Source organism: Strix aluco, chromosome 10 (assembly GCF_031877795.1).
Source record: "Strix aluco isolate bStrAlu1 chromosome 10, bStrAlu1.hap1, whole genome shotgun sequence".
NCBI classification, from domain to species: domain Eukaryota; kingdom Metazoa; phylum Chordata; class Aves; order Strigiformes; family Strigidae; genus Strix; species Strix aluco.
The window spans coordinates 12,596,981-12,609,188 of NC_133940.1; the positions used below are offsets into that span (position 1 = coordinate 12,596,981).

General features: G+C 44.0%; 1 protein-coding gene across 2 annotated transcripts in view; it reads left to right on the forward strand.

Annotated features, from left to right (window-relative positions):
• GAB3 (GRB2 associated binding protein 3) overlaps positions 1–11,627 on the forward strand; it is a 68,912-nt gene extending 57,285 nt beyond the window's left edge. The window contains exons 5-10 of one of the 2 annotated variants that reach the window (XM_074835277.1): positions 93–148; positions 1,299–1,554; positions 2,678–2,759; positions 4,421–4,523; positions 5,774–5,887; positions 6,896–11,627. In XM_074835277.1, the coding sequence (XP_074691378.1) occupies positions 93–148; positions 1,299–1,554; positions 2,678–2,759; positions 4,421–4,523; positions 5,774–5,887; positions 6,896–7,012 (728 nt within the window). In that variant the 3' untranslated portion in view covers positions 7,013–11,627. The remainder of the gene's footprint in view (positions 1–92; positions 149–1,298; positions 1,555–2,677; positions 2,760–4,420; positions 4,524–5,773; positions 5,888–6,895) is intronic. The other variant, XM_074835278.1, reaches the window with a different exon arrangement.
• Positions 11,628–12,208: the final 581 nt, after the last annotated feature.

Here is a 12,208-nt window from a genome sequence, read left to right on the forward strand (position 1 = left end):
ATTATTTTAGAGCCATATGCTTTACTCCAGAATTATCTCTGTAAGGTTGCACTGCCTTACCACATTTTTAATCACTTTTTTTTTCCTTGCAGCAGACATGGAAGGCAGTTCCTTAAGAAGTCGGGATAAGAGGCTTAGCTTGAATTTGGTAAGTACTCTGCTTGCATAAATTTAAAACACTGGCACATAACAAACTTCAGAAAGTGAATCATTTCACATCCTGATACTCAATCATTCCTCTCCTGTGTGTGTTCAGCAGAAGAATAAAAAAATGGAAGAAGCACTTGGCTTTGGGCAACTTCCGTGCTGCTTCTTCACAACTGCAGGAAGCCTTTGAGAGAAGAGGGAGGGGGAGGCTACAACACTGGGCACTCTGTTTTTAAAGTCAATGAAGCCAGGTCTGTTGTGAAAAGGGATACCAGTAACCTCAAGAATTAAACTGTTGACCAGAAGCATCTGGGAAAACTGCTTATCTCTTGAAAAAAGGGTCTAAAGAACCCTATCACTTCATGATCCTGAGGGATATCTCCTCTCTAGGACATAGGAAAATCTCTGCTCTCAAAGTGCCTGTGACTCAGAGCTCTGTCAGTCCAAAGCTTCCTGACTGAGCCTTTGATAGACATGGTTATATGTAGCACCATCACACATCACATAACCAGTCTTCTGCCTGGCACTGGATACTGTCTTCTGTGTGGGAGATCCTTTGCTGTTTGTATGGAAGCTCTGGTGGTGGGCAACTTTTATTTTTCTCCCCTTTGAAAGCTTGCAAGGTTTCTATTCAATCCTTCTTGCCACTCAGTCAGCACTAACCTGCATGAAATAAATTTCTAGTGTTTATTCTCAACTATCAGAACCAACTTGTAGGTCTGTGTGGCTGCTCTCTCAGCTTCCACATTTGCAAAAATCTGGTTCATCAGATGTTCTCCCTTCAGACTTTTCTTGTATGAAGGATCCTCCTTCATTTATAGGTCAGAATTACTGCTGGGAGAGGCAAGTGCAGCCTCACTGAAATTGGAGGATTTAACCTACTTAAGTCACCAGTAAGTTTGGTTCTAGTTTCCAGCAGCGACTTGCAAAGCTCAGAAGTGCACTTCTCCAAGGGTGGAGTGTGCATCCGAACTCATGTGTTTGTCTCATGTCTTTCCAGCTTGTGCCTCTCAGAAAGGTCATGTCAGGACTCTTCTGGCCTGGGTCTTGGCTCAGATCTGTGGCCAGCTCACAGCACCTGGCTTGCAGGGGGTTAGCTATTCATTTATTGACCCGTTTCTCTTTTTTTTTTTTCTCCTTTGCTTCTGAAGCCCTGTCGGTTCTCCCCACTCTACTCAACTGCTTCGGACATCACAGAGGACAGCTACGTGCCCATGCGCCCCAGCACCTCTCCCTCTGCGCCCGGCTCCGACTGTTCACCCGACGGCTATATCCCCATGAGCCCTGGCTCAGCCACGTTTACCTTCCCTGTCGTCAGCACTGAAAAACTCACCAGCCCATTACCTGAGCTTCCCTCGGACCTGGAGCCCCCTCCAGTGAACCGAGACCTCAAGCCTCGTAGGAAATGTAAGCCCAAACCTAAGGTGCAGTTGGCAGCCAAGGCATCCTGATAGCAGGGACATGGGTGACCTCCTTTGGTAGTGTCCTTGGAACATTTTAAAGCACTTCATGCTCTAGAAGAGAGATTGAATTGCTGTGTAAGTGGCTTATAGTACCGTAACAGGATGCGTCTGCAGGGTCGTTTGTGAGCAGAGGAAGAGCATCCATGCCTACTTTTCCAGTCAAAGTGGCTGCATTAGCATGGTGCATGGCTTCAGATTCACTCTGACTGCAAATGACCAAACAGACATAGCCTTGGAGGCTACATCCTGCAGCTCTGAAGTACATGTGCTGCTGTCTCACCAGCTCCCTGACCTTCCAGGAGCAGCACATCCAGGCACTCAAATACCTAAACTTGTGGGGGCTGTTGGTTAAACCTTGGTTGGGTAGGCGCAGCTATCTTGGTTTAATTAGGAATTTCCCACAGATGCTTTTACTGATGGTAATTTTCCACTTCTGCTTTTCATGGCATCTCCAAGATCTGGGTTGCACTTCCAGAGGATATACTGGGGACAAAATTCAGCTTTGCAGCAGAGAAATTGCCTAAACCTAGCCTACATTAGAGTTCTTTGGGCTGCAGAGCTACAGGGGAAATCGACTGGGGACAGAGATTTAGACCATTGCCAGGAAGCAAAGCAAGCTCGGGTCCTTTCTTAGAGGGTTTTGAGAATGGAGTGAAAAACGTACATTGACTAGTGAGAGGAATGATTGTGATCTCCATGTGTAGGACCTTTTTGTTTTGAAGAGAGCCCAAAACGTGTGTTGACCTGTAGGTAGAACTGGCCTCTCCTCCTGGAGGCAGCATATGCAGAGCAGATCTGAGGCAAGCACATGGATCTTGTGGGGCATTTGCTTTCCTTATGCCCGTTGTATTTATTCTGGTTTTTTAGGGTAAATGAGGGACTTTGCTTTCTAGCACTGACCGAAGTGGTCATTTGTTACTGATTTCTGTCTTGGTTATATCAGTTATGTTCTGTGAAATACTCTGTTAGTTTCTTGCTGTTAATATAAAACTGCATTTGTCTGAACAGTCTGTACTTTTCATTATCTCTGCTATTGGAAATATATTTCCTTTTGTATCTACTTGCAGCACGGCCACCTCCTCTGGACTTGAGGAACCTCTCCACAATCCGGGAGCATGCTGCCGTGACCAGGATGTGGACTGTGCCTTAGTAAGTCAACAAGAAACCTGCCGTTCCAATATTTTTAACATTGTGGAATGGAGTTAAAAATAACTTATCACATCCCACAAGAAACAATTTCCTGGCAAAGTCCACAACAAAAAGTTCCCCAGGCTCCTTCCAGCATCCCCCAGGCTTTTGCTGTCTCTAAAAAGCAAGTGTCCTTTTCAGGACAGGCAGCTGCAGTGCGTTCAGCATCACGCAGTGATGCTCAGTCTGTATTGAAGGTTCCTTTTGAAAAGTCTGGAGCTGGTCTGCACTCTAGTGTGGTTGCTGCGATGGCTAGAAGCTAAAATGCCTCACTTATTTTTTTTCAAAGTGATAGAGCCATTTTTGTTCCTGAAAATTAATGCAGCAAAGGAGAACCAGGTAAGATAAAGATCCGCCTGACTTGTAGCCTGGGTGTAGCCTTTGCACTGCCACACAGCTATTCAGATTTGATCTGTTGATGTGACTTTTTGTCGCTGGAAATTAGTTGTGGGGTAAAACAAATGCTTTTGGTCCCAAAGCCCAGGTAGTATGAACAGATGATACTGTTGGGCTCCATGGGCAGTGAGACTCATCTTCAGGGAACTCATGAGCAGGGGAGGACTGCAGCCTGCTGGCAGGGGGGATTCTTGGCGGTACAGCAAAAGGCTGACAGGAGACCAGCTGTGCTGAAGTGTGCATGCAAAAGCCAGGAATTCCCATCAACCTCCTCTGCATACCCCAGTCACTCCGGAAATTGTGGTTTTACAATAGTGTAAGGTGCCAGACAGGGCATTTCCACTCCTCCACCTCAGGTAGCCATTTGGAGGGCAAAAGGGACATGAGATAGGAAGTTTCTCGATTGCAGACCCCTCTCTCAGCTGTACAGTTCTAAGGTAGTTAAAGCCCTTCAGTGCTGCCTGTTAGGGAAGCCCAGTAGCCTGCCTCCCAAGCATCCCTGCCAGAGCGCTGTGGTTAATTAGTGCTGACACAGTGCAGAGTCCTGAAGGATAACAAGCTCAGAGAGTGTTTGCATGTTTTACATTAACAAAACTAAAAAGAAGTATGCCCGGAACTAATAAAGCAAAAGGAATTATACTGTTCATGCTGCACAAAGTGGCCATCTAATTTCCTAATAACTAACCCCATTGTGCTAGCCTGCAATAATTTACTCACGATATACCTCTGACAGTTGTTAGTGGAAGAGATTTCCTTGTACAAGGGCTGAGTCACAGCCATCTCCATAGCACAGATAGCATGTGTTTACACTGTGTTCAAAGCCAGACAAGTTCCTCTGCATGCACCTCCAGTAGCTGATTAATTCACATCAACCTCCAAAATGTGGATACCCGCACAACTAAGTAACAGCCCCACTGGCACATATTACCCAGATGAATTATATCTGTCTCTGTGCCCCTTGTTGGAGAATTGCTCCAATGTTTTATGCTTTCTGTCATGCCAGCGATGGCAAACTTTCATAAATCCCAGGGAAAAAAATCAACAAAAACACTCATAGCAATATAGCACACTTTTTCTAGAACTGAGGAGTGGTTTTAGACATCCTCTCCATAAAGGCTGCAGCGTTAGTGTGAGTTTATTCACCATATGGACTGTGTCAGGCTTTGGCTTCATTTCAGAGCATCTGTAAGATGCTTCCTTAACCTCTCCTGTGTTTTTCTTCATAGCAATCGAATGAGCTTTATCTCACCAGAAAGAGACGGTATTAATTCAGCAAGAATATTTGCCAATTCAGTTTCCGGAGAAGAGGAAGAAAGTTACATTCATATGGTAATCTTCATTTTCACACAGCCATCCTTTGCTTTATTCTGCTCTGTCACATTGATAGAGAATGCAGAAGTTTGTTTTCTAAGAAAAAATGTTGAGGAGGTTTGTCCTTTGCCTTCTGTTTTTAAAAAAAATGATGAAACGGTTTTAAGCCAAAGACACTGGGACCAATTTACAGAGAGATAAGGGAAGCCCTTCTTCTGCTCTGCAGAACTCAGCTGTTCACCCACGAATGTTGCTGAGCAGTTCCAAGAGATCACAGGGATCAGCCATATTTACATGAGAACTCATTAAGGCAAAAGAAAATTAAATCTTTTCACCTTTTAAAAGTGTGCCCTGCAAAATCTCCTAGGAAATGACAGAAAGCCGTTAGTGCACTTCCTAAAGAAACACACCAAATATTGTGCAGAAACAGAACTCCCATTAAAGTCTCTTATTGCTTCTGCTTTGGCTGGTGGCACTAACCCCACTTCCCATCCCATGAAAGAACATCTGGCTTTGTGGCTTCCTTTTCTTCATTCACTCTTTAGCCATATCTTGCAAAAGACCAGAATCTCAGTTTCCTTTGAATTTTAGGTGGAAATGGATCTCAAATCCCTTGATCTGAGCCAATGTCTACAGATTTGGCTCCACAGCCAAAGCCCAACAGCAATGGCTATAGAAATACATTGCAAAACTGACCACAATCTCCATGAACCATAGTTTCAAATTTTAACCCATACCTCTGCCAGATCAAAATCTGCTCAGGAGGGCAGTTCCAGTTGTAACTACTCCCTGTTTGATTTTTCTAGTCAAATAAGACCTTCCATACATTTGTGGTCTTCTGTGATTTTCTTGAGATTAATTTTCAGTTGCTAGATTTGAACAGAATTATCACCATTTCTTCAGACTTGTAGAACAATGATGGTTGTTAAGAGGGCACCTTGGCAAATCTGAGTCTTCCAAGGGCTTGGGTCGAGAAGTTGGGCACAAGTCCTTCCTGATAACATTGAATGAAAATCAGCCTGGTTTGCTTGTTTTGCCATAATTACCAGGAGAAAAAGGCTCTCACAGTTTCTTTATGCCATCCCACAGTTAATCAGCATTATCCTGTGGTAAGTCACCAAACGCACCCTTGGCATAAAAAGTAAGGTGGGTGCTGACCCTTCTCACTTGCGTTCTGCCAGACGAGTCTCCCACCTCGCAGCTGTAGTCCTACTTCCTTTTAGGAACATGTTTTAAGAATATTAAAAGTTTCTCTTCTTTCCTGACAGGAACACAGACAGGCAACATCTCCATACAGTGGTGCTTTTCCATGGACAAGGAAATCTAACCTTGATTACTTAGCATTGGATTTTAATTCTGCTTCCCCATCCCCTGTACAGAAGGTACGAGTCATCTGAAAAACCCCACAGCCAGTCCTATCTTTTTGTCTGCTGGGAGGAAAACAAGACTAAGAGTCACACTCTGCTAGGTGCCCTAAGTATCATGATGAAGCCAGTCGTGTTTCCAGCTGACTGCATTTGTGGCAGGCTTAAGATTAATATAATAAAAGCACTATTAGGGTGATAAGGTGTCCTTAGCGTGACTCATAGGGATGCCATTAACACGAGCTTGGCAGAGGGCATGAGACTGCGCTGGGATGTGCAGCCATGAGGGCTCGTGGACAAGCTTGTTGGTGCTTGCAGGATCTCTGCATGCTCTTTCATTTTCATCAAGTCTCCACAAACCTTTTCCTGCTAGTTTTCCCCCAAACCTCTTTGCAGTAACAAGTTTACAGCCCATGATAAATTCACAGGGTAAAACTGTACCGTCTCTTGTAACACAGCAAAAAGTGCATCTTTATTCTTGCATCACCAAAAGCATTTCAATTTCCTTAGCAATGCTGAGAAAATACATTCCTTATCCCAGAGAGCTTATAACCTGCCCAGGTGGGAGGTAGGTACCACTGCAGAGCAATGAACTGGTGTCAGTTTGGGTCATTTTATATCCTGTGTATCATTTCCCCCATCAGCTAATGCTCCTGGATGCAAAAGACTCAAGACTCCTAAGCTTTCTTATTTAAACCCTCCCTGTAGTTAAAATGCAGATAGGTTATCCCTGCAGCAGGATCACTCAGATGAGAAGAGAATGATTATCTGCATGGAAATAGCCAGAACAGCACGTTTCCCTCGCTCGCTGTGCTGGGCTGAGTGACAGGGTGACAGATGGATAATTATAGCTAAAGCAGGCTGTAAAGCAATGCTTTTGTCAGCTGATGTCACTGTGAGCTTCAAGGTGAAGTGAAGCAATCAAGGAACAAGGGAAAGGGAAAACAGAAAATCAAGCCAGGTTTCACTAGCATGCCTTTTCAACCCTATAATTAATAGATTGGTTTTTTCCTCTCTCTCTCACAGAAACCTTTTCTCTCTGAGGAGCAGAGAGTGGACTATGTCCAGGTAGATGAACAGAAGACTCAAGCTTTACAGAACACTAAGCAGGAATGGACAGATGAGAGGCAATCAAAAGTCTAAAGGAGGAAGATCTGGGATCTGGAGGATCTTTTTTTTGCACTGGAACCACAAGGTTAATGAAGCAGCTATCACAGTGGAGTTCAAAGGCAGAGAGAGTTATAAGATGCTTACAGTCTGCAGAAGAATGGCATTTTTAATGGAAACCTTTGATTTCAGCTGGAAATAGTATGTTGAATGAGTGAGTGGTTCACTGATGATTCAAGTAAAGCATTACCCTTTTTACTGCCCTTACCAGTAAGCTACATGGTACCATTTTCTGGCATGATTCTGCGACGAGTCATACACTTAATGTTAACAAATTCACTACATGTTGCATTAATCTAGTTAGTCCTGCCTTCTTCCTCTGTTGCATAATTCCTAGTTGCTAAAGCTATTTTTTGATATTCCTACAAACACTGCGGGTGCTCAGAGTGCTTTTATGGCAGCGGGCATCTGACAGGTATTGGTGACTAATCAACTAAGGGCTAAAATACTGAAACAATAAAAAGAACTTTTTGAATATATAGTGTTTAAGCAAAGAGAATTTTGGAAAATATTTTTCCCGTGGGTTTAAAAGGTCTGACTCTGAGCTGATGCTGTCAGAAACTCAAAACAGGACTATGTACCGATGGGACTGGAACACATGGTCTCTGACCCTCCGGACAACAGTCATCGTATTAAGCTTCTTCTTTCCATTGTGGCTCACACTTGTCGCCTTTCTGTCTGATTCCTACTGATGTTTCCTCCCCTATCTTAAGGAGTGTCTTCGGCACAGCACAGCTGCTCCTCTAGCAGGAGGAGGAGGCACACAGCTCTTGGCTGGCCAAAAAATAGAAAGGGAAGCTGTGAGCCTGTTTCTGCAAGTCTTGGGAGAACTGGCAAAGGATCAAGAATGCTTTCATCTGAGCTGCAGAAGAAATGCCATTGGAATTGCTGGTAGTTGTCATCAAACTGATTGTTTCACTAGACCCACCCCCCCAAAAAAAGAGAGCTAGGAAGTGCAGCGTGCTCAGAGAGAGGCTAGCAGGCCTGCCAAAATAAAACAACAATGTGCTTACACGGCGTGAGGACCTCTGGGTTCAGGAAGCTTATCTACCTTGGGACTTGTTACAGGCACTATCTCAGGATCACATATGTGTATAGTTTATAACATATTTAACTTTAAAAGCTTGGCTGCAATCTTTATTTTAAGGTGGCACACAACCACTTGAATCATGGAAGTATGCAGTACCGCTGAGTGACCCACACTGGATTTGATCTTGCAGGCTTTGCCCATGCAGGTAAGTCCCACTAGCCATAAGAGGTCTGATCCTGTCAGCAAGGACAGGCAGCCAGGACCCTTAGGAAAGATTTGCTCTTTGACAGTGCCAAGTCACTGGCCTCCCTTCATGTGCCTGTTGCTACCACGTTGTATTACTGTAATGTGACATTCCAAAAATGCTGATTTACCAAACAGAGGTTGTAGAAATGTCACTGCAGAAACCACTGGCATTTCAAGGCTCCTGCTTACTGTCCTCCATGCACCCACTCTGCTTCAGCCATTTGGGCACTCTAGGAGGCTGAGAGACGCGGCCAAGTCACACGTCCTGCTGGGAGAGGCAGCATAGCTAACAGAAACACCAATTTTCTCCTACCTCAAGAGAGCTGAAGTGCTTGCAAGTCTCACTGCAAATACAAAGCTGGGGATCCATGGTGACCAGGCTATTAGCTTTCCCTGCAAGAACAACGAGGCTCACCAGCGCCTTTATTGACTCTGGGGCAAACTGGGCACCCAGGCCTGCAGGCATAAAGTGTCCTGGACTAGAGCTGCTTGGAAAAACTGGGTTTATACTGCAGATAGCTGACCTGCTATTTCCTCCTACTCTGCTCCTCCAGCCCCCACCAAAGCTCTAAAATGAAAGTTAATGTTCATAAAAGTTTTGAAAAGAATTCAGACTTTTCCATAAAAATCTTGTCTGGTGTGAAATTTAGTTTGTTAAAACCCAGTTGTTTTGTCTTAAGACTGATTTAGGAGAGCTCTGAGCAACTGTGCCCTGGGTGTGGTATTGCTAGAGGGGAAGTGGGTTTGGGGAGAGGCGGTGGAGATCTGCACCTCCACAGAGGTGTTAGAGAGAGGTAAGCGAGGAAGGGCCACGGTTACAGATGTTTGCCTTTCTGCTCAAAAGAATTGGCTTTCCTTCAAGGTGTACAAATAATACCTGTCACTGAAAGCTTTTAGTGAATGCTGCAGTACTGAAAGAGTTAAAAGACCAGCTAAAATGTATATTACAGTAGGGGACAGAAAACGTCCACAAAGGGCAGGTAAAATTATGCTATGCTATGCTACTGCAGATCCTCAATTGCAGAGTGATGGCATGGCAGCCTTCGATGCAGATTGCAATAGCATACAAATCAGCTCATGTTTGACTGGAGTGTTTCTTTTCATGCTGTCAGAAAATCTTCTAAGTGGAAAAACACCAAGTTGTTGGAGACAACTGACTCGCTTGTTATTCTAGTTTATTGTAAAAATATTTAAACTTTGACAAACTGGCTAATGGATCATTCAGAAGTTTTGAAAAGAAAGGGTTCTTTGGGTTTTTTTTTTTCCCCCTAAAAGGACATAAACATATAGCTTGGTGAGGGTTATCCTTCGATCAGAATGGCTCCCTTTCAACTTCCCAGTGTCCCCTGCTTGCCCCCCCGCTACTCTCTTGATCAAACACTGTTCACTGGTTTCCGACTTTCACTTTTTAACTAAAAGCTGAGTTAGGGAGTTTATTCAGATTTTTCATTTAGGTTTTGGTTTTACCTGCTGCTCCAGGGTCCGTGACATGCATTCTTGTGTAAGCACAACACATGAAACAGGAGCAATTAAAAAAGTACAAAAAAAGTTTTAAAAGCAGAGCAGTCCTCCCCCAAGGCTTTTATTTCCTTTTGTTTTAGTCAAATTTCACAATACTCCAAAGCGGGTAAAGAGGAGGAAGAGGATGGTGGAGGATGGCAAAAGCCAAATCTGCTGTGGCCACGCCATCATTAAGGATTTTGGTGTGAATGGAGCCACAGCAGCCCCTGCTGTAGTAGATGACTGACATAGCTATGGGCTGCCACCAGCCCAGGGCCAGCACCCGTAGAGCCTTCTGGTGGGAGAGGAGGGGTGTTACAGAGCAAAAAGGAATCACTGTTTAATGAAGTCAGTTCCTAAATACTGATCCCTTGGCCAAACAGAAAAGAAAACCTGTGAAAGCAACCTGAAAGCGTGTCTGGTCTGAAAACGTAGCCCAGGCAAGAGCCCTTGGTTAGCACTGGCTCCAGGGTCAGCCAGACACACTCCTGGTAGTGTCTGCTTTTTGCTGGGGGTCTGTTATGTTGCTATTTGTATGTATTTCTTAAAAAAGTATCATGAGAGCTGTTGCAGAGAAAGGCTTTGCACCTAAATGAGCAAGGGATGGCCAGTGGTCCCTTAGGAAACTTGTCTCCTGGGGGAACCGGCATTGCCTGGCTCAGGACTTGTAGTGCCTTCTCCAGCACCGCTGGGGTTTCTCGTTTAAAATGGAGAGAGCACTCAGCGAGCAGAATAGCTTTTGCCCAACTGGAAATGTTGCTCTGTGGAGTTGCCAGGTGAAGCTCTGTTGCAGGACGATGTGGAAAACAACCAAGCCAAATGGTTTCAGTGCTGTGGTTATTGTTAGGGTGATCAGCTGGATTCCCCCCGCTGTTGACACAGCCGGTGAGTGAGCCGGCGTGCCAGCACCCAGGCACAGGAGGGAGGAGATCAGAGATGAAATGGCTTTCTTTTACTGAAACTGTGGCCACTGAATATAAAAATAGCCTGCGTCAAACACCTGCTTGAAATACATCCTAAAGAATCATAAAGAAATCAATCTGATCTGAATTTCTTTCCTGGAGCGAGCAGAATTTCAGTGCTTACTGGGAGTTACATGTGTTCCCAAGGTCTTTACTCAGTTCAGGTTTAATACGGCCTTATTCTTTCAATGATCACGCATTTGAGCAAGGCATAGCAGGGTCCAAAACTTGTTTGCTTTTTGGACTAAACTGTATTTTCCATTTATAATTCCTTTATTAGAGGAGGCAGCATTAAATTCGTTACTGGTGGATAGGAACACTTTACCTGAGAAATGTCAACAGCCATTTAACTCAAGTCAGGTGTTTTCAACCAGCTCACTTTTGCTAATGGTAGCACCCGCACTCTTCCATGTCACTAATTACATCATAGGTGTAGACTTTGGAGTTGTGTTCACTTGAAGTGATTCAGTGGTTTAGTAATTCAAAGACCATCAGATGCTGTGATGAGAATGAAGCACAGGGCAATGCCTTTCCTTTGTTCCCCTGTTCCGCAAAACTTGCTCAGGTTTAAAAAAAAAAAAGCCACCAAAATAGCAGACTTTTGCCATGTCAAAGCCAGAATATTTTTTGTTCAAATAAAAATAAACTTTTTGTCTTGTGCAAATGAAGCATTATACGTTTTTTGTATTTGTAAAGCTGTGGGGAAGCATTAAACAGTCATCTCTGTTATGAAGGAGTAAGTCATTGATAGAGGGAAGGGGCTCGCCTTCCTGATGTTTCATGTAATGTTTGTTGTATATATTTGCACATTAAACTGTGTATCTTTTTTTCTAATAAATTAATATAAAATGTAGCGGTGATCTTTAATTATTTTGATAAGCAAAGGTGCTCATGGGGAAAACTTTCACATTTTTCATGTAATGCTTTTTCAATTTTTAAAATCTCTTACTAGGCTGTGACTTGTTCATATAAATTATTTGGATGCAAATTCAAACAAATTTGCAAACAAATTTCATACACCTGTGTATCAGGAAGATTATTTGCAGGTGACTTGAGAAAGAAAGAACAATGAAGTCGAGACCTGGGCTGGTGTCTGCATCGTCCTGGGCCTGGGTAAGATGCAGGTCTCCAGGCCCTGCTGCAGCCACGGGGCAGGAAGGGGCCGCGCTTACTGACCGAAGACACAGACCACAAGCACAGATTTGATCAGCACATGCTCTGGGCTTGGATACAAAGACTAGTTGTTATTTAACCTGATCCTTTAATTGCTCTATGCTGAGGAGCATGGTTGCTGTTAATGTCATTTCCACATGCAGTGAGCTGGGGACGTGAGATCCTTTTAACATGCACGTCTCAGGATTTTGAAGAGGAAACGAGGCACTCCATGGGAGCAGAGCTGAGCAAGCCTAGCTGCTAACAAGCAACATAGTTTGG